The following is a 27,363-nucleotide window of genomic DNA, read 5'->3' as shown; positions in this document are numbered from 1 at the left end:
TTATTGGTGATCTTTGACTTTATGGCATCAAAACTATCTTGAGATTCTAATTACTATTTTACTTCTCAAAGGAAATCTATTTTTACAAATACCCTGTGTTGAATGGATTCGTTTTTTAATGTAAATAAGACATTAATGTTTGTAATTTCTAAAATAACATTATCATTTATCCCTTAATATTCATTTGTGCTTATGTTTTCCAAAACCAAAAAATGTTTATAACATAATATTTATTATAAGTCCATCTGAAAGATCCCAATGGTCCCCAAATAGCTTTTTCTTGTGTTTCTTAAATTCAAACATATGTCAGACTATTTTCTTTATTCATTAATTTTCATGTTTTTCCAATGTCTTCTTATCACTTACTGCTTTTTCTGAATTGTTCTAGTGGCAAGGGAAATAAAGTTTTATATTCTGAAAACAGAGGTATTAAAGGTTCATTTACCTGCCCTGTAACTTTCAGGAAATCAATCTCACTTTTTAGAGATTTTTAAAAATATTATTAATCAGAGATATGAGGGAAAAACTATTGCAGAGATTAGACCAAAACAAAAACAAAAACAAATTTCTCTGACCACAAAGATCACAAATTATATTGAAATATGACATTGGGGTACATGGGTGGCTCAGTCAATTAAGCATCTGACTTTTTTTTTTTAAGATTTTATTTATTTATTTGACAGAGAGAGATCACAGTAGACAGAGAGGCAGGCAGAGAGAGAGAGGGAAGCAGGCTCCCTGCTGAGCAGAGAGCCCGATGCGGGGCTCATTCCCAGGACCCTGAGATCATGACCTGAGCCGAAGGCAGCTGCTTAACCCACTGAGCCACCCAGGCGCCCCTAAGCATCTGACTCTTGATCTCGGCTCCGATCTCCATCTTAGGTCTTGATTTCAGGATCCCGAGTTCAAGACCCCCACTGAGCTCCATTCTGGGCATGGTACCTACTTAAAAAAACAAAAATGAAAACAAACAAACCGTTATCTTAATGTTTCAATGAACTATTTTTCTTTCTCTATATGAAGTGAATATTTCATATGAAGTGAATATTTCTTAAAATTTAAAGTGAGCAAATTTTTATTTCCACATACATACAACAGAGATTATTTCATTCATCTTCACAACATTTCTGTCAGGGACGTATGTGGAAGTACTATCGCATTTTATAGAATTAGAAGAGAGACAGAGAATATAAAATTATCCCTTATAATTCTAGACCCCCATTTGAGTGCTCATAGCAGGCAGATGAAGACATGCCATTGCAATATATAGAGAATATATTAAATTCCAATTGAAGACTTGCTGTATAAAACATAACAATGAACTGCTCCCAAATTCTTTTTATAATACTTGTGGAACCTCAAGTAGGAGATATTGTATAAGATATTTATGGACCTACTCTAACTGAGAAATCCAATAGTCATATTCATGAAATAGTTTAAAAATTAATAGGATATTACCGAATCTTACATTAGAACAAAATTTATTGAAAACAGGGAGACAGTCTTCACATGTCATACTTTATGAAATGTGTTTTTATATCAATATTCTAAGTCAATTAAAATTTAACTCCATGTTGAAGAGTTTACAATTCATCTTTGAGTATTTGAAAGTGTTCAAGTCTTCCTATTGCTAATTCTAAAATTATCTGAAGAGTTCATTAGTCAAAAATTTACCAATTCATATGTACTATACTATTTTGGAGGCCGTTATTTCAAAGGTATTCTTTTTTTCTTTGTCTTTTAGAATATGGAAATTAAAAAATGGAATGTAAGACATAAAATAAGAAATAAGGTTGTATCTCATGTTGCCTTCAATCATAGAGTGGTTAGTATTCTGACAGAATGTGAGACGGGAACTTTGCAAGCTAAGCCTACATTTTGTGTGTTATAATCACTCCATTCCCATATCCCAAGGAAAGTGTGATTTTTAGCATAAATACATTTCTCTTGAGAAGTGTGCTTGAGAATTTTGAGTAAACAGTAATAGATCATTTTTTTGTATAACTTAAATCTATCTGTGAAGACCTCAAAAATCACAGTACCCTAGAATGAAGAATGTATGAATGAGAGTCAAGGACCTGCAGACAATACAGATTAATATTCAAAATCTCATTTCACTACATTTTCAATTGCATTCATATTGAAGAATATCATCCTGTAAAACAAAACTTAATTTATTCCTAGTATTCATTAAATATATTAAGAAGCTGGTATTCATATGCTTCTTTACTTTATGAGGCTGAATTAGCTGAGCTTTTATTAAAACTAGCTTTGTTTAGTTGGAGAGAATCCTGAAGTGAAAAAGTCCAACTCCTTCCTCAGAAGCTGTAACTTATTCTTTTTAAGATGTTAGCAATAAAATTCTTAAATTATGCAGTGGTTGAGGTCATTATCATGTAAGAATAGGAGAGTGTGCACATCTGGAGAAGTGTGGTTCTTACAGAGGTTTAAATTACAAGAAGATAAAATCTTAAAAAAAAAAAAAAGGGGGCGCCTGGGTGGCTCAGTGGGTTAAGCCTCTGCCTTCGGCTCAGGTCATGATCTCAGGGTCCTGGGATCGAGTCCCGCATCGGGCTCTCTGCTCAGCGGGGAGCCTGCTTCCTCCTCTCTCTCTCTGCCTGCCTCTCTGCCTACTTGTGATCTCTCTCTGTCAAATAAATAAATAAAATCTTTAAAAATAAATAAATAAAAAATAAATAAATTACAAGAAGATTTTGTTTTCCATAAGTAAAACATCCTGCTATTTGTTGCCTTTTGAATTTTATTTTTTGGCTCTAAAATATAGGTAAGGCATTTCTTAATCTGGAAAACAGGGAGGCAACATAGAAGTTTCCGTTTCTGACCTAGGGAGTGCATATGCTCACTCTTTCAGAAAAAATCAAAATGCAGAACTATTTCTTTATCCCTCCCCACCTGATACAGAATTCAGCAGGAAGAAAAGCGTTTTTTGTTTGTTTGTTTGTGCTTGTTTTTGTTTTGTTTTGTTTTATTTTTTGTTTTTTCTGTAGGCTAAAGAAATGGAAAACTGATTCTCTGGAAGCTGTAGTTGACAAGAATTTACAATCTCATTTGGCTATTGCTTTCACTCATCTTTCCTCATTAGTCATAAGGGTGCCATTTAGTAAAGTACTAATTCTATGCATTGCGTGGTCCTCTGGTGGCCTTGACATTATACTCTAATTTATTATCAAATTCTTAATTGACATCCAAGAATTAAATTACTTATTGGCACTCCATCCATACATAAATGTATTATGGAAATACTTTCATGTATTATGGAAATTTCAAATATCCAAGTTTGGATCATTTATGATTGGGACTAAATTTTTGAAGATCAGAATTAGTATCCTCAAGGATGTGTTACCCTAAATTTTTAGAACAAGCATGGGAGAAAATAGGCTGGTTTCTAAATAACCTATTAAAGTCATTGTTATATTTATACACTGTCTCTCTAGGACTTCTTAACAAATATTAATTAATGAGTATGAATCACACCTACATTCTCATGGCCACCTCTACTAATAAACAGTAAGACAGCATTGTTTTCTAAGAAAACATAAGTAAAAATGACAAGAAGATGATTTCCATAATTGAAAACACTCCAGATATTTTTAGTACAGTGATATCAAAGCTCATTAAAATTGTGATATGGAGCAAAATGAAGAAACTGTTTCTTTTCCATTCAGAAAAAAAAAAAATCGGTTCCAGAAGGTAGGAGGCATAATTTATGTATAGAATGGCATATTTATTGACTGTTTGTGTGATGGGTTAAAATTATGCATCTGGAGCAGGTACAGAAGATGATACTGAAGGAGCCGTCATCCTGCGGTGCTCTGTTAGTGAGGCTGAAACTCTGCCATTCTCTGTCAGCTGCACTTTTACTTGCTGTATCTTGTTGAGGCTTGTTTTAATGATGCTTTGGGGGTTTCCAGAACTTAATTTTATATGTTAATGTTATTGAGCTCTAGAGATGCCCATAGTCAAAAATAACTCCTTTCTATTGTCCTCCTGACTCTCACCTTAGGTATTAAAATGTTAACCAGTCCTCACCAAGGTATTCCCAGACCACTTTTTAGATGAGATCCAAAGTTTTATTTCCATTTTCATATGAGGAATTTGCATGCAATTTAAAAATCCATGAGGCTTATTTAATGATAAAGACTATTTGAAGATACAAATTTGAAAGCTTATTATTATTATTTCTTTTTCCTTTTGAAGGCAGAGGAGTTGAAGGTAGAATGGATGTTTGTTTTCTAAAGTAAACTGCAAGAACTTGTATACTTTTCAGGTCTCTTTAGAATTCTTCTAACAAAGGTTTTTTTGTCGGTATTATTTAAATAACCTAAACCTCAGGGTGATTTCACACAATTGTAGTTAGAACATTGATTTTAAAAAGTATCAATAACTTCTCTCTAGAGACACATGTATTAAAGATTGAAAGAATAATGTAGTATCTAGAAAAATTATCAACAGTGCGTTAAAATAACTTAAATGTCAGACCAAATGTAGTTTTAGTATGATTTTATGTATTTTTTTTCCTCTCCATTTCACTGCAGTGATTTAATTCAAGATGTCTTAAGGACTCTTGGAGACAAATGCAGCTATTTAAGTGTTATGAATAAAATTTGAGAAGCCACCAAATCCCCATTGTGTATTTTTGTTCACCCAAGAACAGCATACCTATTAAGGATATTTCAGATCTCCTCAAATTTCACTTAGCTGTATTTTATTAATAAACTGTCAGTTTGTTAACATGATTAAACAAATATATTGTATTTTTTATTCAAAAATGACACAGAGATGGGTTGTGTTATCTACTTTGTATAATATATATGTAGTTATACACTAGGAAATGATATAGAATATAAAATATAAAATAGGTTTCATTTCTACATCAAAATATGCATATATTAAAGAAATATCATAGAATATGTAAACAAGGGAAAGTTCTCTTTTGTACGTGTGGATTGGACACTTCATTTACAACAGATAGTAGTTTTCAACCAACTTTATACTGAAATTATTTGTCAATCTGTCGTTTTGGTTGTATTTTCTTTATTCAGAAATGAATGGGAATTTTGTTTTTAATAAATTCAATTTTTTATGAGACCTTATGAAAAGTAAATTCACTTTCCTAGACTTTCACTAAAATAATTTAAATATTTTCATTTGAGTCAGTTGTTTTAATGTTTTATCATGTACCACATCAACTTAGTATTCATCAACTTTCCAAATACTTGTCATTGTGTAGATGCAATCAACATATCATTCACTCATTCATTTATTCATTCATCAATGTGACAAATATTTTTGGTGCCAGCTCTGAGATAGGCACTAGGTCACTACAGAAATTTATAGATAAACGCTATCTACTGTCATTTACAAAACTGGCAAATAGTAAAAGAACCAGAAGACATACAAAATGATTATGTTGCATTGAAATGGGAATTGCAATGAGACAGGAATACAGAAAACTGTTAGGTTCCTATGGGGAAAGATTGCATTAAGTTGGGGTATCAGGAAGAAAGAAGACCATGAAAAAGGCAAAAATTGAACTAGACTTTGATGACTGAAAATTGTTAGGAAGAATATCTTAGGTGTGGGAACAAGTATATGCAAATGTGTGGAAGCATGGAGAAAGATCTTGAGGACCTGAGAATCTATAGTCTTATGAACTTGAAGATAAGATAACAGAGGTAGCGTAGGAAATAGGCATTAGGGCTATGTTTAGAAATCTTTATCTTATTGATTGATTAATGACTTAGGAGACAACAAAGTAGAAAAGTAACCTTATTTATGGTAATTGGGCTAAGCCAGGTCTAGTAGAGTTTGGGAAAATAGTTGCAGAATGCAAGAGTATCAGTTCGGAGGCACTTACAGCAATCCAAATGAAAAATAACAAAGCCTTAATTGAAGAACCAGTAGAGCTAATGAAAAAGAAGAGATGAATTGTAAGACTTTTATGTTATACAATGCTTGGGATTTGACAACTAATTTGCTGTGAGGTACACAAGGATAAGGCTTTGTTCCTAAAGGGGCCAAGGCCTTGCCAGTGTTGTTAACAGAAAAAGAAGGCAACTGATCAAGACTGAAAGTCAAGAGAAGTATACTGATTGTTTTTTCACATCTGTTGAGTCTGTATGCCAATGGAATATCCCTCTAAAATAAATCTGTGATGGAATAAGAGTATAGCTCTCAAAAGAATTAAACCAGAAGGGAGGTATTAATTAAATTGATGGAAATGAATGGATTGACAGTAGAGAACCAGAGAAGTTCACATAAATGAGGGGAGGAGCAAGAAGTGTCAGGAAAGGAGTGTCAGAGATTTCAGACCATCATGAATAATTAAAAACTAAGATAAATTCATGAGGTGACTATGTCATTTGTGAACCTCAAAGAGCAGATTTTTTTCAGTAACAAGAACAGGTTGCAAGGACGCTGACATTAGTAAGTAGTTCAGTAAAATAGGAGAGAATAAGATTTGGGGAGTGGAGCTGAACTGAGAAGGGTTGCAGGTTTGGTTAATTGGTAGTGATCTAAGTGGACTGAGTGGAGAAAGACCCCCAACCAAGAGGGAAAAAAAAAAAATTAAAAAGATAGAGTAAGATATTGAAAGGAGGACACTATTGAATCAGAGACACATTTTGGGCGGTGCATTCTGTAAAAAGGCTTCTGGGGTGACCAAAAAAAAAAAAAGCGAGAAAGAAAGAAAGGAAACAGAAAATATCTGGAGTGTGGTGTATGGTAGAGAGAATTAAAAAAAAAAAAAAAAAAAAAAGGACTTGGATGGATTCTGACTTCTCAGTGAAATCTGGGCAAGACTGAGAGATACGGATGGCGGAAATATCGTTCATCCAAAAGAAGAACTGGTGTTTTTCATGCTACTAGTGTGAAAATCAGTTAGGCCTGCAATCATTTCAATTGCATTTTGAGCTTCTGGGCTTCATGTTATTCAACACTTGGAGATGTGGCTAATTGTAGCTTCCTCTGTTCCAGGCGGTGTGGTTACAGCAAAGCAAAACAAGATCCGGAAGAGGAAAAGATGCATTTTCATAATGGGCACAGTAAGCAAATTATAAAGAATCAAGTGAAAACAAAATAGAGGAGGTTTTATTTTTATTTTTATGTACTTTCAGACAAAGAGATTTGTAATAACTGACCAAAATATTGTGTTTAAAAAAATGTAATTCTTCCATTATGTTCCTGTAAAGCATATGGGCTTGGGGGCATTGCTGCCTGACTCTAGACAACAGCTGGATGATTTATTCAATTTTTTAAAACAAACCTTCATTATAATTAAAAAAAAAAAAAACCCCTTCTCAATCATTGTAAAAAGCTATTATATTTCAAACCAAATTTCCAGACCAATTCTAATTTCTTTCAGCAGAGTTGGTAGAAAGTTATCATTAAATAACACCATTGGAAGAAGCAAATAAAATTTCTCAGTATCTTTCTTCTTTTTCTAGCACTTTAGCAGGAATTTCCTGTGCAGATCCCATAACAACAATCTTCATTCAATGATTTGAAAAAGACTATCCTTTTTAAAAACACAGAAAATCAAGTTTTGATACCATACTTTAAAAACTAGACTAAGTGAGTTCAAATTAATGGTATTTTAAAATGTGCATTTTGGGGGGAATCTGGGTGGCTCAGTCGTTAAACCACTACCTTTAGCTCAGGTCATGATCCCCAAGTCTTGGGACTGAGGCCCGCTCTGGCTCCCTGCTCATCTGGAAGCCTGCTTCTGCCTCTCCCACTTGCCCTGCTTATGTTCCCTCTCTTTCTGTGTCTCTCTCTATCAAATAAATAACATTAAAAAAATAAAATGTGCATTTTTCATAAATAGTATGGCATTAGTTGATTTGACAAGTAAATAAAAATAATTTCTTTTGTTTTTGTCACTCTGCTATGACCATAAAAGTCAAAATCACTGAAGCCATAATTCATGCTGCAAAGCTTTGAATCTGTTTTCATAGGTCCTATCCTATTTAATGCTATCTATCCTTTAAAAAAAAAAAAACCAGCAACTTGTGAAATTGATAGCCATTAAATGTGATGAAAGGGAGACTCATAGAATCGTAGAGTCTTAGTTAAAGCCATGAAGTAACAGGGGTGGAGTGAGAGATAGAACTTCCCTTTTTCTTTTGACTTCTGTATTAGCCTTACTGGACCAAAGCACCAGAAAAATTATTTTAAATTATGTTTTTGTAAAATCAAAATTCATCTATGGTAGCATTTTCAGTGAAACAGAGTAACAAAACAGCCACTCACAGCATTTCATTATCCAGTGTAGGAAAGAAACTTACCTTAGTTTACCTATGAGACTGACTCTATGAACATTATTGTTGAAAGATAATATCTATTCATATATGTTGTCATATGTGAACTTCTTGTACATAGCAGCAATCCAGATTTCTACAGTTATAATAATGACATAGCTATACAAATGACTCCTATAACTGAGGGGGGTGAGGGCTGTCCTTATAGTTTGGGCATTTCTAGGAATTAGGGATTTAAGGGATTAGGGATTAATAATGTCTGATTTCATTCATCCTTATGAACAGTTATATTTTAATGCACATTTATTTTTCCAGTTAAGCTGCCAGGAGTAAGAACTTATATTGATCCACACACCTATGAGGATCCCAATCAAGCTGTCCATGAATTTGCCAAGGAGATAGAAGCTTCATGCATCACCATTCAAAGAGTTATTGGAGCAGGTACAATAGTGTGTTTAACTCCTACTTTTATTTATTTATTCTATTTTTCATATAAAATTTGGGTAGTTAATATACAATGCAATATCTGTTTCTGGGGTAGAATTCAGCGATCCATCACTTATATACAATTCCCAGTGCTCATCCTAACAAGTGCTCTCTTTATTGCCCATCACCCATCTGGCTCACCCTCCGCCACTTCCCGCCTTCAATCTTCACTTTGTTCTCTATCCTTAAGAGTCTCTTATGGCAGGACAGCTGGGGGGCTTAGTTGGTTAAGTGTCTGCCTTTAGCTCAGGTCATGATCCTGGAGTTCCAGGATTGAGCCCTGCATTGGACTCCCAGGGAGTCTGTTTCTCCCTCTGCCCCTCACCCCAGCTGTGTTCTTTCTTTCACTCTCTCTGTCTCTTTCTCTCTCAAATAAATAAAATCTTTTTTAAAAAAGAGTCTCTTATGGGTTGTTTCTGTCCCTCCTTTTATCCTTTTCCCCCTTCCCATATGTTCATCTGTTTTCTTTCTTGAATTCCACGTGTAAGTGAAATCACACAGCATTTTTCTTTCTCTGACTGACCTATTTTATGTAGCATAATGCATTCTAGCTCCATCCATGTCATTGCAAATGACAAGATTTCACTTTTTTTTTTTTGATGGCTGAGTTATATTCCATTGTATATAATATATTCATTCATCAGTCAGTGGACATTAGGGCTCTCTCCATAGTTTGGCTATTGTTGATAATGCTGCTATAAACATCAGGGTGCATATATAATTTTGAATCTGTTTGAAACTGTATTTTTTTTATCCTTTGGGTAAATACCTAGTAGGGAAATTGCTAGACTGTAGGATAGTTCTATTTTTAACATTTTCAGGAACCTCCACTGTTCTCCAGAATGGCTGCGCCAGTTTGCATTCCCACCAACAGTGAAAGACAGTTCCCCTTTCTTGGCATCCTTACCAACTCCTGTTATTTCTTGTGTTGTTAATTTTAGCCATCCAGAGAGGTGTGAGGTGATATCTCATTGTGGTTTTGATTTGTATTTTCCTGATTATGAGTAATGTTGAGCATCTTTTCATGTGTCCATTAGCCATCTGGATGTCTTCTTTGGGAAAGTACCTATTCATGTCTAGTTTTTGACTGGGTTATTTGTTTGTCGGGTGTTAAGTTTGATAAGTTCTTTGTAGATTTTGGATACTAACACTTTATCAGATATATCATTGTAAATATCTTCTCCCATTTCGTAGGATGCCTTTCAGTTTTGTTGATTGTTTCCTTTGCTGTGCAGAAGGTTTTTAACTTGATGAGGTCACAATAGTTCATTTTGGCTTATGTTTCCCTTGCCTGTGATGATGTGTCCAGTAAGAAGTTCCTACTGCAAAGTCAAAGAGGTTTCTGCCTGTGTTTTCCTCTAGCACTTTGATGGTTTCCTGTTTCACATTAGGGTCTTTTATCCATTTTGAATTTATTTTTATGTATGGTATTAGAAAGTGGTCCAGTTTCATTCTTCTGAATGTGGCTGTCTTATGTTCCCATCACCATTTGCTGAAGAGGCTGTCTTTATTCCATTTAACATTATTTCCTGCTTTGTCAAAGATTAGTTGACCATTGAGTTGTGAGTCCATTTCTGGGTTTTCCATTCTGTTCCATTGATGTATGTGTCAATTTTTGTGCCAGTACCATACTGTCTTGATCACTATAACATTGTAATGTAGTTTGAAGTCTGAAATTATGGTGCTTCAAGTTTTGTTTTTCTTTTTCAGAATGCTTTGTCTATTCAAAGTTTTCTGTGGTTCCATACAAATTTTAGGATTATTGGTTCTAGTTCTTTGAAAAATGGTTTTGATATTGTGATAAGGATTGTAATAAGTCTATAGATTGCTTTGGGTATTATAGACATTTTAACAATATTTGTTCTTCCAGTCCATGAATATGGAATGCTTTTTGATTTCTTTGTGTCCTCTTCAATTTCTTTCACAAGTGTTCTATAGTTATTAGAATACAGATCTTTTACTTCTTTAGTTAGATTTATTCCTAGGTATCCTATTATTTTTGGTGAAGTTGCAAATAGGATTGATTCTTTGATTTCTTTTTCTGCTGCTTTGTTATTGGTGTATAGATATGCAATGGATTTTTGTATGTTGATTTTGAATCCTGCAAATTTGCTTATTTCGTGTATGAGTTCTAGCAATTTTTTGGTGGAGTCTTTCAGGTTGTCTACACAGAGTGTCATTTCACCTGCAAATAATGAAAGTTTGACTTCTCCCTTGCCTTCCTTTTTGTTGCCTGATTGCTGAGGCTAAGACTTCCAGTCCTGTGTTAAAGTAATGGTGAGAGTGGACATCCTTGTCTTGTTCCTCACAATAGGAGAAAGGCTCTCAGTTTTCCCCCTGAGGATGATATTAGCTGTGGGTCTTTCATATATGGCCTTATGATGCTGAGGTTTGTTCCATCTAACCCTACTTTGTTGAGAGTTTGTATCAGGAAAGGATGCTGTATTTTGTCAAATGCTTTTTCTGCATCTATTGACAGGATCATATGGTTCTTATCTTCTCTTTTATTAATGTATTGTACCATGTTGATTGACTTGTGAATATTGAACCGCCCCTACAGCCCAGGAATAAACCACACTTGATTGTGGTGAATAATTCTTTTAATGTACTGTTGAATCTGATTTGCTAGTATTTTATTGAGAATTTTTGCATCCATGTTTATCAGAGATAGTGACTTCTAATTCCCCTTTTTAGTGGGTCTTTGTCTTGTTTGGGGATCAAAATAATGCTAACTTTATAGAATGAGTTTGGAAGTTTTCCTTCCATTTCTTTCTTTTTTCTTTTTCTTTTTCTTTTCTCTCTTTCTTTCTTCACTTTCTTCCCATTTTTGTTTTTGGAACTGTTTGAGCAGAATAGACATTAGCTCTTCTTTTTATTTAACTTAATTTTTTTTTTTTTTTTTTTTTTTTAGGCATTAGCTCTTCTTAAAATGTTTGGAAGAATTCCCTGGAGAAGGCATGTGGTCTAGGACTTTTGTTTGTTGGGAGATTTTTGATTACTGATTCAGTTTCTTTTCTGGTTATGGGTCTGTTCCAATTTTCTATTTCTTCCTTTCTCAGTTTTGGTAGTTTGTAAGTTTCTAAGAAATTGTCCATTTCTTCTAGATTGCCCAGTTTGTTGTTATATAATTTTTCATAATATTCTCTTATTATTGTTTGTATTTCTGTGGTGTTGGTTGTGATCTTTTTTCTATCATTGATGATTTTATCTTTTGGGGTCCTTTCTCTTTTCTTTTAATTTGTATTTATATTTTAGAATATACCATGTCAATGTCCTGATCTTTTTTTTTTTTTAATGTCCCGATGTAACAAAGAATGTTTTTAAATCTTTTATAACTGACTTACTTTCAAAGTGGTATGTTATTTGTCATATTTTAATGTTTCCTTCTGTGGAGCTCATATTTTAACCCGAGAATGTGAGACTCCTGGGTGGCTGAGTTGGTTAAGCATCTGCCTTTGGCTCAGGTAATGATCCCAGAATTCTGGGACCAAATCCTGCATTGGGCTCCTTTCTCAGCAGGGAGCCTGCTTCTCCCTCTGCCTGCCACTCCCCCTGCTTGTGCTCTCTCCATCTCTCTCTCTGACAAATAAATAAATAAAATCTTTAAACCAGCAAATGTTTGTTTTATTAAAAAAAAAACAGCATAAATATGTATATTCAAACATAGGATTTTATTATCTACTATTTTTATATTCTACATATAATTTGTAGTACCCGAAATTATTTACATAGTTTAAGCACTCGGTTACTCTGTTTATGAATCATCTCCTCCTTAAAAATTATTTCCTTTTTGTCCTTCCATAAACTTTCTTCTTTTCCTGTTCTTAATTAAGGCACTGCTACCGTAGAAAGAGAAGGAGGAGGGAAGTGATTTTCAGTCAGTTACATTCAATTTCTTTCTAATGTTTTCATTAAGGTTTTTGTAAGTGAGATGGATGAAGCTAATAACCCCCAGTGTTTTATTTCACCAGTAGACGATTTTTCCCAAAGCACCACTTATTCTCTTACCACTGATAATGAAGTTTGGACTCCCCTTTAATACTGTTTTGTCTAAACATTAATATTCTTATTATTATTAGGGTAAAATTTTGAAATAATTTTGTGTTTTTCCATCTTTATGACAAGGTGAATTTGGTGAAGTTTGTAGTGGACGTTTGAAACTTCCAGGAAAAAGAGAATTACCTGTGGCAATCAAAACCCTGAAAGTAGGCTACACAGAAAAGCAACGCCGAGATTTCCTGGGTGAAGCAAGTATCATGGGGCAGTTTGATCATCCTAATATCATTCACTTAGAAGGTGTTGTGACCAAAAGTGAGTACAGTAGAAATTATGTGTGTGTGTATCATGAATATCTGGGTGTCTTCTATTAGGTTATTATTAATTTCAGGATAAAAAGAAAATTAGCCACAGCAATGTTATTCAAAATGTCTCTAATATTAATAATAATTTTCCTGTATTTTAATAGATTCTTGTCCAAGCTGATCTTTGCAGTTATCTGTAATGACCTTCCATTTGCCCAAAACTCTTATTCAAATATTTCATTTAATTTTGTCTCTTTTGCATATATGTCTCTTTTGCTACCAAAAAAAAAAAAAAAAAAAAAAAAGAAGTAAAAAAAAGTCTGCTCCTGGGAAAATACAGACAGTGTCTTAAATATTTATGTAAGTCTATTATACCTAAAGCTAAACCAGTCCATCATCAGTTAAACATTTTGAGCCCCAATATCACCAAAAAAAGAGAGACATCATACCTAACTTGTAACATTGTTGAACAAATTAAATTAAAATATATTTGTGTGTATGTGTGTGTGTGAATAGATCTGCAGCTAATTAGAGTAGTGAATAAATATTTATTTTAATTTAAGTAAATGCATCAGATACTAGTGGACAACACCCCAAAATTATTATAATTAATATTCACTTCCTTTTATAGACCCCTGATTTGTTATAAAACTTGTTTACTGTGAATAGGTCCTGACCGAGACAAACTAAGACAACTAAATTTCTCATATTAAGTCAACTAAATTTGTCATATATTTTATATGTACTTGAAATCTTTATGAACACATGAGCATATCTAAATTTTATAAATTTTAGTCTAAAAAACAGTACTGGAGCTGGGAATACAGATTAAAAATGTCTATTTCCTAATCAAATATTCTGTTTGCTGTTGCTGCCATGAAACTACACATATACGTAAAGCAAAATGAAAATATTTAAAATATTTCTGTCCTATTTTTTGTTCTATGTGAGCTCAAACTGCATTCTCCCTTAATAAATGTACCTCTTGATGTTCAGCCTAGGAAGTCTTCAGCTTGTTTTTAATTTACCATGTTGCAACTCACTTTATTTGTGTCCTTAATTTCATGCTCTCTGATCTGATGCTAATTTATTCAGCAATTATTCTCAACCTGCAGCACACAGATAATGAGACATAAGTGCAACTAAATCTCATGATTTTTCTGATTGTAGCTGAGGTAGGGAGTCTGAAGTCGCACACCTCTGGGTGGGGCCATCATGAAACTTCATCTTTCTTGTACCACTGCTCTACATGCCAGAAACATGAGACCAAATCCCAATTCCTTCTGTGATGTGTTGTTAAAGAGGGCATATCAGAAATATTTATATATTCCTGAGAGACTTCATGAGAAATGATATAAAAACCCCACAGGTCCTGGCTTAATTGGCTCACTCGCAATACAAGATGCTTTAATGTAATATATACAGTGCCAACTTCTATGATTTGAAGAGATTCAAAATTAAAGGAAAAATAGGAGAAATAATTTTCCTATTGCAGCATCTTTAGTTCTTTAAGATTTATCTTTCCCCACTTGTAGAAATTATTGTCAAAGTTGACTAAAGGAATACTTCTATTGAGTCCTAAAATGATTCATAGTTATATTTCTTAATCTAGGATCATGTACAAATAAATATAGTCTTCTCTAAAATTAATACCTGTAAGCAAAATATTAGAGAAACATTAGAGAAATCTCTCCTTATTTGTTTCTATTTCTATGTCTGAGGAGATAGCACATTCAATGACAACTGATTTTTTAAATAGACAATTCTGACTTATTAGGTAAGTTTGCAATTACTTTTCAAATATAGTATTTCATTCTATCTTTTAAAGTCACTTCCATCTTACAGGCTCTTACTAAATATTTTCCAGGGATATTTCAACAATCCTCAAACTAGCCTTCCCACTTTTGTCTTCTCTTAGCCCATTCCATACATACTGCCCCAAGGTTGATTTTACTAAATCACTGCTTTCCTCTGATGATTCATCACCAAACAAGCAAAAAATGAAGCAAAGTATATATACTTTGATGCTTAACCCCATGTAATTTTGGCCATAAGCCCACATTTCACTATTTCTTTTCCAGAAAAACTTATCGAGTCCTTGTTCTACCTCTTTGAAATACTTCATTCAGCCATAAACTGTCCTCTCCACTTTCCTTGGCTCTACTTGACCTTCAGTATTAATTTAGATCTGGCTTTATCCATGAGATCATTGTCATTTATCTTCATTTTTTCTTTCTATTCTCAGTGCCTGCCTTGCATACAAGAACCACTAGATAATGTTGAATGGCTCAGTAAAGGAAAGCTTCCCATCCACAAGTAGCTCAGTAAAGGAAAGCTTCCTGGTTCTACATTAGAATTTAAGCCTCAAAGGGCCCAGGTTTTTGTTGTCTTGTTCACCTGCGTGTTCCTGTATCAGTGCTCAGCATGTGTAGCCTTTCATATATCTGTTGAATGAGTAAATTCTCTGCCAGGGACAACCTTACACACTCGATCTTGTATACTCAAGCACTTCATAGTTGTATGTATAGTGATATCATATCCCTCCACACATTTTATCATCCTTACTACAAAATGAGCTACTTGAAATTGATACATGTTTATAGCCTCCCTAGCCTCTATCACAGGGCCAGACATATTAGGTGATTAAAAAAAAAAAAAAAAGACATAAATGGTATTAACTAAGTGGAATGACTAGATGCATTTATATAAACATTTAAAACTAGCAAGATATATAGTTTTATTTTATTTTGAAAATCTTATCCTATAAAACTAAGGTTGTTTTGAAAAAAAAATTCATATGAAGGAAATAGCTTGAGAATCTTTTCAAAAGATCTTTTATATACCATTTACTACTACTACTAATCATTAATATTACTTTAAGAATTTACTAAGCTTAATTCTCTTTATTATCTCCTTTAATCTGCACAATAATCTATTGTTTAGACACTAGTATTTGTTCTCATTTTACAGATGGGAAAAATCAACTTTAAAGAGGTTAAATACCTTATTTAGTATCATAAAACTAGCATAGAATAATGCCACATTTTAAAACTTTCACATAACTTCCAAATCCAAGCTCTTAAAGAGTGTACATTACCAACCTCATATTTCATCATTCAGTATATACTTGACAAACATTGATTTATTCAAAGATATTAACTGACCACCTAATATATGTCCATAGCTATTAATCAGGATACATCAGAGATTAAACAGACTGAGTTCCTGCCTCTATGAAGTTTACTTTGGGTGGGGAGAAAGAAACTAAATGAATAAATGTATTTATAATATATTAAATAAGAAAATAAAGCTAGGTGAGGAAACAAGGGATTGCTTTGGTTGAGGATTGGAAATTTCTATTTTATTTCGTTAAAGGCCTCTCTAGTAAGGCTTGAATAAAGTGAAGGTGTGGGTCTGACAAATATCTGGGGACAGAATGTTGTAGAAATAAGCACCAGCAAGCCTTAAATGCAACTTACATGGGAAGTTCAAGAAATATCAAGGCCATTGTTGCTTCAGTGGAATGAAGGAGAAGAGTCGGAAAGAAGTTAACTTGAAGATGCAGTGTTGCTTCAATGGAATAATGGAGATGAGTCTGGAAGGAACTTAACTTGGCGATGTAGTAGGAGGAGAGATGGTGCACAATATTTGGTCCCTATAAACACCATCTCTTAGTCTTAGCTTTGCAGCCTTTAGAACCAAGATGTGATGGAATCTGATATCTGTGTTAACAAGATCAGTCTGGCTGCCATGTTAAGTATAGATAGTAAGAGCCTATGTTTAAGCAGGGAGACCATGAGGAGGCTACTGACATTCATACGTCATTATGACTAGAACAGGGTGCTGATCTAGCATGGTGAGGAGTAGTTGGATTCTTTCGATATTTTGAAGACTATCACAGAAAGGCTTCTTGTGATTTAGATATGGAGTGTGAGAAAAAGAGAAGAGTCAATAATTATTAATTATTAGTCATTAGTTCTTCAAAGAAAGGAATTGCCATTTATAGGGAAAAGTCTAGTAGAATCAAGACTGTGGTTGGTAATCAGTAGTTTCGTTTGGACAACTTACATTTGAGAGGCCTATAAGAATATAGTGACTGATTTACCTTTAGTCCTGAGATGTAAAAATGTAAATGTTTTAAAGTGTAAGTATACTTGAATTTTACAATGTGCATTTTGCATAAGGAAATAAATTCTATGAACCAGTGATAAACCGCAATGGAAAAAAATTTAAAGATGAAGTAGAAATAAAAGCCAGCTCATTGATTCAGTGCCTATTTTTCTTTGTTAAGGCATATAATGAAGTTTAAGAAATATGTGTAAAATAGTTATTAGCTATTTATAAGTATTCTTCCTGATAAAATCTAATTCTTGCTCATCAAAAAAATAAAATAGAACTATACAAACAAAATGTATTGTCTCATAGATTGACTATTAGTAAATTAATCATTGTATTTTTAAAGTTATTTTCATTATTAATAAAAGAAAACGATCAGATTTCTTAATTCTCGGATACCCCATCTCCTCTGAAAAGTTCATAATTTCCGTTCCATAAGTAATCATCTACCTTCAGTAATGTCAGAACAACTCAAATTAATTCCTAATTTGAGAAATGAGCATCTACTGAAAAAGCTTATCAGTGTAAACCATCTGGAATAAATGAAGATATTAGGGAAAGTTTCGAGTTTCTATTTAGAGACGTGGTGTTTTCATGCTCCTGTTTCAGGTAAAGTATATCAACTTTTTACTTTATCATCTTCCCCAAAATTAAAATTACAGAATGTTATAAATGATTTTTCTCTACAATGTTAACCAACACTAAAGACCATAATGGAATTAACATATGAATACTCTTCTAATTGCCCCATACTTTGTCCTCCCCTTCTTATCCCCTTAATAAGCATAATCTATTCCTGTCCTAAGCACAAGATTCCATTTTCTCATTGACCATTAACCATTAATAATTGAACCATGATATTTGAGTTTTCTCAAGTTTCCCTTGGGGTCAAAATAAAAGTAATTTCAAACAGCTGCAAGTGTTAGTGTACTAAATGGAATCTAACCCAAACCAGAATGACTGAGTGAAATAAAACTGTAGATATGTAAGTATAAGCACAGGCTTACTTTTAATTATTTACAAGTCTTGTAAAATATTTCTAAGAGAAACCCAGTGACAATTATTCTCCAGTGAATTATGATGCTTCTAAATCAAATGCTCCCTGAATGGAGGCTTAAGTGGTATCAAGTGTTTATTGATGAGCTAATGGTTTCAGAAAAGCATCTGGAATCAATGCAAATAAAATAAGCCCAGATTTAGCTGCAACTTCTGTGATGTGGCCTAGATTACTGTTTCTCAAAACTGTCCGTGCCCCTGAGGATATTGTAAAATGTAGAATGTGTTTCATTAGATCAGATCGAGTCCTGGGATTATGCATTTCTAATATGCTCCCAATAGATGACAGCTCTCCAGGCTGTTGGGGCAATGCTATGAAAAACAAGGGCTAGAGCCACATTCCCCGAAGTTTGTTTCACCTAACTTTGAGCTATCTTATGGAAAAGGACTGCTTTGCCAAGGGCGGCATATTCTCTCTCCTCTTGGATTTGTGATGGATGCTAGCACCAAAACAGTCGTAGAGTAAGGAAACAAACTCAGTTTTTCTATTGTAGTAAAATACCCTCATATGTATCTTTCTTCTTACATTTTCAAGTGTGAAAACTTCAGAAGAATCAGAACATATATAAGTAATAGTCATATGTAAGGTTATTTGTGAGGTTGTATTATTTACTGAGAGAAGCTGACTTCCTACAGGATCTGCCATTAATGGTTGGATAGTTTGTGGCACCATGGTCATGATGACCAAGTTTGTATTAACAGAAAGGAGTAAATAATTGTGAGGTTTTAAAATAAAATTTAAATAAAATAAAATAAATAAAATAAAATTTAAACTTTAAAATAAGTATTTTGAAATTATAGGTATTATAGTGTGGAAGAAAGGAAAATAGCTTTTATAGTCAGATGGACATAAATTTGATTCCCAGCTTTGTTTCTTATACATTTGCACTCATCAACCCATCATATATTGAATCTTTTTAAGCCTGACTTTTCTGTTTCTGAAAAATGTCTTCTGTAATGTCACTATTATGGAATTTAATAAAATTAAAAATAACATTGTGCCTTGTGAAGAGTGAAAATCCAATAAATCAGCAAATTGTAGCTCTTTTATGATCACCAATACTGAATGATTAAAATAAAAGGGTGCTGGGGCACCTGGGTGGCTCAGTGGGTTAAAGCCTCTGCCTTCAGCTCAGGTCATGATCCCAGGGTCCTGGGATCGAGCCCCACATCGGGCTCTCTGCTCAGCAGGGAGCCTGCTTCCTCCTCTCTCTCTCTGCCTGCCTCTCTGCCTATTTGTGATCTCTGTCTGTCAAATAAATAAATAAAATCTTTAAAAACAACAACAACAAAAATAAAAATAAAAATAAAAAAAAATAAAAGGGTGGTGAATTCTATAAATATGTTTCTATTTCTACTTAGACTCTGCCTGGGCTAGGTCTTTGGTAAATAATATAAAGTAATATAAAAATTCTACTCTGTGATTAGAATCATGTTTTGACATGCTTTATGAGCTTGTTTTATATAGATTTTTGATAATATGCTTTCAAAATTATCGGCAAATCTATTTTTTGTCTGTACTTCGAGCTGGATAATGGAAAATGATTTATATGGTTTTATTGAATTTACGAGGGTTAGAGTAAGCCACATTAATTATTGCTATGTCATTCTTGCAGGCTAGCATGAACTGAGACAAAACATAAGCCAAACTAAATATAATTAGCATTAAAATGACTCAAGCATGAAAAATAATCGAATGGGTCCTAAAGTGTCTTATTCTTGTCAACAAAAGAAGATCGTGCTTGTTTGCAAATATTCATTTTAATTGCTTTTCTCCCATTTTCTAAAATGTGAGAAGTGTTTTAGTTCCCTATCACACTTCTCAAATATTTTTTGTTATTGACATTACAACCTACACTGTCATAAATAATTAATCTGACTTTTAAAACTAGATGATGAAATCTAAGAAATCTTATAGAACAAATGTCAGGTGCCCATTTCCCTAAAAAGTAATCACTTATTTTTTTCTATCCAAATGTATATTATTCAATGTCAATAAATCTTCTGATCAGTTCATTCATTTCATAGTATACATTTTTTTCTCCTAAGCTCAGTAAATTTAAAACATGACTGTTAGTTTTATCAATCCACACTAACCTCACTATATTTTAAAAAGGTCCCTTTACTACTTAATAAAAGCACGCTATGAAAATTTGTATTTTTAAGAAACAAACTCATCAAAGAAAAAAATATTTTTACGCGGGAATTCTTTCCAATTTCTGCTCAATAGACCTTGGGTGAGCAGTACTAAATATGTACCATGGACCCATAATGGTAAAAAGAAAAAAATTAAAAAAAAAAAAAAAGGAGTCCAAAAAATTAAAGGTAGATAAAATGAAGAAATTCTAGAAAAAGAGAATAGGAGAAAATGGAAACTTTTGTGAGTAGAGCTATAGGGAAGTTGCTGCAGTCATAAAGGACTTGAGGCAGAGTGAGTAATGACAGCCACAGATCAGCTTTTGGTTTGATGGACAAGACGTCTACCATACACTACAAACTAAGGGGCGCCGTTGAGGCGAAGCTAACTCTATCGTCTCTGGATATCTGCTGGAAATCAGTTCTTTCCATTGCATTTATACTGTGACAATTTCCCCAATGGACTTATGTAAGCAGGGGTCAAAGTCAGAATAAAAGAGCTACCCAGGCAGATTCCAGAAAATGTAGGCCTCCTTCTAGTTGGGTCAGTGCTAATGTTTAGCCAGTACAAACTCTTTGGCTCTATTAGCTGTATATTTATTGAAATACTTCGTTAGTGTTTGGTAAAAAGCTGCTGCCAGGATTTCCCAACTCAGCTTCCTCCCCATTACTTCTGAATTCCTGAAATCAGGCAAATGAAGGGGTTATGTCTACTACAGCAGGCCGTTCCGGGATACTCCAGCATTATGTCTGGCGTAACTTAGAATACATAGAAGCGTGTGCCACAGCAGGTGTCAGAAATTCTGGCTTTCACCCTTGGGGTGGTACATTAGTTGTGGACTTCGAAAAGAAAATGGGCTTCAACATTAATGAAAATCTGAAAGGGGCTCTTGGATGTGAGAATGGGGCCAAAAGGGTCTAAGCGGAACTTTGTCTATTTTAAAATTTGTCTGAAATAAAATGGATGTGGCAGTGTCATTAAAGTTACATTAGAAGCATTTCTCCATTTATGATCTTATATTGTAATTTAGTAATGAAAAAAATTACAATCTTTTCTTCTGTTGTGCTGTGACAGGCATTATTTATAAATACATTATGATTTGTATTTATTTAGTTAGTTAGTTATTTTACTACTGTGGGCCGGTTGGTTTCTTAAAAAAGCATTTCCCAACTCATCTCCTATCACTTCTGGGTGAAAATCCAAGGTTCTAGCCATAGTTGAACTTGATGGGTTCTTTCATGACCAGATGCCTTGGCACATGCTACCTCTTCTTGCTGGAGGATCTGCCTCCTTCTATGACATGAGTGACCCCCGAAGCCTTCAAGGTTCAGCTCAAATGACATCCCCACCTCTAGTGCTCATTCTCTGCACGTGTAGTGTTTCACCGAATGTAGGCATCTTCAAACATAGGCCTAATGAATTATTTCAGACAAATTTTTAAATTACTTTTATAAACATTATAAAGCAAAAGAGAAATGTGTCTGTGGCTTTATAATATACTTATCATATTCCATTAAAAGAATATTCCTTCTGAAGTATTTAAAAAAATAATTATCTGAGTAAGAAATTAGATAGTCCTATGTTTTTATTTGAAATAGTAAGTTTTTAGTGATCTTGACGTTGAAATGAAAAATATTTTTTCTTCCTAGTTATTTCTTCTTCATATGTAATTGTCTAACTTCCTATAGCTTTATTTGCACTTTTAGATAGTGTTGTATGAATAAATATGCAGGTTCTAATTCTATGACTTGAAATATTCACTTAGGAAAAATACAGATGTCCATCTGGAGAATTTCATTATGTTAATTATAATGCATTTCCTGAATGTACGAGCACTGTTTTCCCTCCAAATACATAAAGTTTATTAATAGATCTATGAGATAGATTTTTCTGACACAAGATCTCTTTACTTACCTCAAAATAAATTAATACAAATTTTATGTGGCATGCTTTTATTAAATAGTAAAGGGACAAGTTCTAAAATATAGTGAGGTTTGAGATGTCTGGGTGGCTCAGTGAGTTAAGCCTCTGCCTTCGGTTCAAGTCATGATCCTGGGATTCTGAGATAAGTCCTGCATCAGGCTCCCTGCTCAGCGGGGAGCCTACTTCTCCCTCTGCCTGCTGCTCCCCCTGCTTGTCCTCACTGGCTTCTTCTTTCTCTGACAAATAAATAAATAAAATCTTTTTAAAAAGGGGAATAGGGGGTAATAAAACTACTAGTCATGTTTTAGATATTTTCTCATATAAAGAAGAGTTTTTGGTCTTGTATTTTTCATTCTGTATCACAGATATATTATATTCAAAGATGCCATAATTTTATATGGAATAAAATATGACCTATTTTCTTAGCCAACTTGTACCCAGCAAAAAAGTTGACCAACAAATTCTAAGTGATAGGCTGTACTGTAAGTGACTTGCAGATGTTCACCATACCTCTACGGGGTAGGTGCCATTAACACCCTTATTTCACAGATGGGAACAATGAGGCACAGAGCTAATAATTGACTTTCCCAAGATTACATCATAGGAAGTGATTGTTCTGGAATTCAAAGCCAGGCAGTGTGACTCTGGAGTCTGTCCAGCTACATTGTAGCTTGTACTTCTGTACTAGACATAGAAGGGGGAGAAAACAATGATTGCAAGAGAAGTTTCCAGATAGCAAGAGGAATTAGAACAGAGTTCTGAAGAATGAAAATATTTGGATTGATAGAGATTGTGTGTGTGACAAAGGAGAAAAAGAGAAGTAGTCACGAGGAAAAGAGTTATAAGAGTATAGAAAGAAAGTTAGGCAAATACAACATATAGTCAAGGATTCTTAAGTAGTGCAGTTAAATGGCACAGGAGTTTTTGTTCAGAATTGTGGAGAAGAAAATACATTCACAATGCTTTACCATTACCTCTAAAATAAAATGCATCCTCAAACTCATTTTGACATAAATTGATTTTAATATTGAAAATGATATATTGTTATATCTGAAGTGCCAATGTTACTATTCTTCAATACTTTCTTCTCATTAGCCCCACCCATTACAGTAAGATAACAGCATGTCATGAATTTACTTGCTATTCGAAGAGGACACTTTTTAAAAGAATATATATAGTTTGGACAAAAATTAAACCTTCCAGTAAACTTTTCCTAGATAAGTATGCAAAATCAAAAAGTTGCAGTTCATACCACTGTTTTCTTTCCAGGCAAACCAGTGATGATAGTGACAGAGTACATGGAAAACGGATCTTTAGATACATTTTTAAAGGTAGGTTTGAAACACGTTTATGACTCAAAGTGTTGTTTGTATGCTGCCTGTGATGTTGAAGTTGAATTTGAGCCACTTTAGAGTTTTTAAATCAAAAGAAATATCTGGAGTCAGAATAGTTATGCTTCAAGAAATAAAATTTGGTTTGTAAATTTCCCTTTCCAGAAACTTAAACAAATCTAATTCGTATGTCCCTACAACTTTATTTAAATGTATGTTAAATTGCCTTCCAAAAAATGAAAGAAAGAGGTGATAAAGGAAGGAAGAAGGACAGAAGGAAAGAAAAGGAAAGGGGCAAAAAAAGAAGAAGATTTTTTACAAGTACGTTTCTCAGAGTATCTAGTATCAAGGAAAAAAATGTCTAAGGTCCATGCAAACCATCTGTATTGATGAGGGGGTCAAATAGACTCACCATCCATCTGAGAGCCAACCCCTCTTCGTACAAGAGGATTGGCCACGTAGTTAACAGACAGTATCACTAATGCTGTCAGATCTTCTGGGTTGCAGGAAGAGATTCTTTTTACCTGCAAGTGTCTAAATTTTATTGTCGGTACCTCGCTGTATTACTACCCTAGTCTTGTGCCAGACAGTGTAACATATTTGCATGTCGGATTAAAGCGATAGCCTGTCCCTTCTTCACATTTCATATGGCGACTGGGGATTATTCCAGGGTCCTGTGCATTGATGATGGCAGTTGACTCCCCAGGCCAAGTCTTCTTCTCATCTCGTCTCTACCAGATTCTGTTACCAAATTTCTTATACATATCTTCAAGTTCTCTAGTCTCTTAAGGCCATATTATTCCTACTTTTCAAAATAATCATTAGTTGGGCGTTATGCTGTGTGCCTGTGCTAAGTCCAGGGCCCCTGACAATGTCAGCAAGCTGCCGAGAGACACTAACGTCCTGGTCCTTGCTCCATCCTCTTCCTCCCACGTGCTCCTGAAGAGTCTCCTTCATCTCCTCCGGCCACTTCTTCTTTTTTTTTTTTTTTTTTCCCCAGTGTGCCTATCCCGCTAGCTTATCTCAGAGCACCTCAAAAAAGGCACAGTGTTCATCTAAGGTAGGCACTAGGTTGGAGGGGTGAACATACTCCTCTGATGACTGAGAATAAAGGAATTACAATGCTAGTTAGGGCAACTAACTGGAATTTTTGACAAGGGCTTTCAAAGCCTTGCTGGCTTTGACCAAGCAGAGGACTGATCTGTGTTCCCAAGTTAATGATCTATTTCATAATTTTTTCCATTCTCCTTCAGACACAAATTGCATATGAGGTTGGTGAGAGTATTAATTTGGGGCTTGAAGGCAGATCTTTTTAAATGTCCCCCCCAGTGATTGTTGCTGCTGGATTAATATTTCTACATCATTTTAATAGAAAAACGACGGGCAGTTCACTGTGATTCAGCTTGTTGGCATGCTGAGAGGCATCGCGGCAGGAATGAAGTACCTCTCTGACATGGGCTACGTGCATAGAGACCTTGCTGCCAGAAACATCTTAATCAACAGTAACCTTGTGTGCAAAGTGTCTGACTTTGGACTTTCCAGGGTGTTAGAAGATGATCCCGAGGCAGCCTACACCACGAGGGTAAGATCTAACAGAATGCATTTCTGACACAATAGATGAGAGACAATTAATTTTTAAAGATTTTTAAAGGAAATAGCAAAAAGAACATTCCTCTCACATAGGAAGACAGAGAGAGAAAGGAATGGTCCGGGGTGGGGGGACAGAAAATCTGACAATTCTACTTGTTGAATATTAGCAAATTTACATATTAAACTCAAATAAAGTATTCAGTTTCTGGGGCACAATAATTCATTTTTTTTCCTACAGATACTGAAAACAAAAACTTTAGGTTCAGAGTGAATACCACAATATATAAATTATTCAGAGTTTTAAATGTAAAAGAGAAAGTTAAAGAGAGAATCTCCTGGGGCGCCTGGGTGGCTCAGTGGTTAAGCCGCTGCCTTCGGCTCAGGTCATGATCTCAGGATCCTGGGATTGAGTCCCGCATCGGGCTCTCTGCTCGGCAGGGAGCCTGCTTCCTCCTCTCTCTCTCTACCTGCCTCTCTACCTACTTGTGATTTCTCTCTGTCAAATAAATAAATAAAATCTTTAAAAAAAAAAAAAAGAGAGAATCTCCTACATTAAAAGTAATTAATATTATATATACGATATGAATATATAAACATGTATAACATTATTGGATAACCTAAACTCTCTGCACTATAGTGTCTGCATTTATAGAACAAATATAAAAATAGCTAAACCTCCCTTTTAAGGACTCACATGATACAAAATAAGAGAACTATTCCTTCAAAAAGTTTTGATTACTGGAGGTATTTTAATGCCTAATTACTTCCCTGACATGTTATATTAACTGTTAAGCTCACATCTATGGAAAATTGGTCACTAACTCATGTTGTCATAATTAGCATAAATCAACATCCTTTTCCAGCAAAGTAATTGCTTCCTGAATCAATATGGTATGTACCGACAGTTCTTTTCTGCTGGCAAATGATGGGTATTGGTACAACAGAATTTTCTGGGCAGTCTGTGCATTGCACGTTTTGAGTTTGAATCCCTTATTTTAATTCTAAATCCTTTCAATGTCAAGAAAACATGAAATTAGATATCCTTAATGTTCCAACTCCTTGTGAAGCTAGAAATATTTTTCATTGTATCTTTTCCATCATAAGATTTGGTTAACTTTTTAATACAGAAGAACACTTTTGGCATCTCACATTCTTAAGATAGATATATTACACATTTGCTTATTTAATTCAATTTTTAAAAAATGACTTCTACTCATAGCCTAAGAATAAACTCTTTTCATAGATTATAAGGCTGTTTTTGTTTTCATTTTTTTCCAGGGTCGCTTTGTGACTCATGGATGTTTAGGGACTGTACGATACTGAAAATTAAGAGTAACTTATCTAAGCAAACAAAGCCCTCTAATCGTTAGCTTAATAAATCAATAAATTAATTGGTAGAATATCCCTCTTCTTCTAGACCTAATTATCATTGTCATTATTTGCCTTGAATAAAACCTCAATTAAGAATTCTCTTGGGATTAGAGCTACACTTAATAAACTTAGCCTAAGCAAGAAGGAGGTTATAGAAAAGTCCATTCCCACTATGATTGGTTGGTATCTTGGTTAAATGCATAAAATAGATTTGTCAAGGTCTGTGTCGGTGTATCATCCTGGGGAGAAGGGTACGGAGGCAGAGTTCCTGAGACCCGCAAGACCTACTCCTCTGAAGTGAGCTGTGAGAGCAGTTTGTGGAAAATCCATGTACTGAGAGATGAGAAGATAAGGGAACTTCAGATAATTGTGATGTCAGATATGATGGTCAGAGGACCAGAGGAAAACTCCTCGGCTGAGGTTTGAAGTCAATCAACGAACTATGATTTTAAGAGGAATAGTGAGAACATATTATAGATATCCCAATGACACCGGGCCATGCCTAATGATGTGATCCTATCTATGAACGTATAATTATCAAAAGTATGTATCAGGAAAGTCTCCTTAAAGTGGTGTTACCATATATATAAAGGACAAATAATTTAAACATAGTTTGAATAGTTCAAATTAACTGCAGCTCATGCAACAACTTCAAGCATTACATCAAACTGTTATTTCCCCAGGTCTTGAAACTTTGATTCATAAAGAGCAACTTAAGTTCCATTTTTCCTAGTGTTAAATTATATCCTCTCTGCCAAATGGGAAGGCATGAA

At 34.2% G+C, this 27,363-nt stretch overlaps 1 protein-coding gene across 5 annotated transcripts in view; it reads left to right on the top strand.

Annotated features, from left to right (window-relative positions):
- The window catches only part of EPHA5 (EPH receptor A5), a 355,011-nt gene that overhangs the window by 295,915 nt on the left and 31,733 nt on the right, over positions 1-27,363 (top strand). For all 5 annotated transcript variants that reach the window (XM_004764303.3, XM_004764299.3, XM_004764301.3 and 2 more), the window contains 5 exons: positions 6,997-7,064; positions 8,595-8,720; positions 12,891-13,076; positions 23,568-23,629; positions 25,002-25,211. In XM_004764303.3, the coding sequence (XP_004764360.1) occupies positions 6,997-7,064; positions 8,595-8,720; positions 12,891-13,076; positions 23,568-23,629; positions 25,002-25,211 (652 nt within the window). The remainder of the gene's footprint in view (positions 1-6,996; positions 7,065-8,594; positions 8,721-12,890; positions 13,077-23,567; positions 23,630-25,001; positions 25,212-27,363) is intronic.

Source organism: Mustela putorius, unplaced genomic scaffold (assembly GCF_011764305.1).
Source record: "Mustela putorius furo isolate JIRA1106 unplaced genomic scaffold, ASM1176430v1.1 tig00000430_pilon_pilon_pilon, whole genome shotgun sequence".
NCBI lineage: Eukaryota > Metazoa > Chordata > Mammalia > Carnivora > Mustelidae > Mustela > Mustela putorius.
The sequence above is the reverse complement of the archived record's forward strand: the minus strand, read 5'-3'. Positions and strand labels throughout refer to the sequence as shown.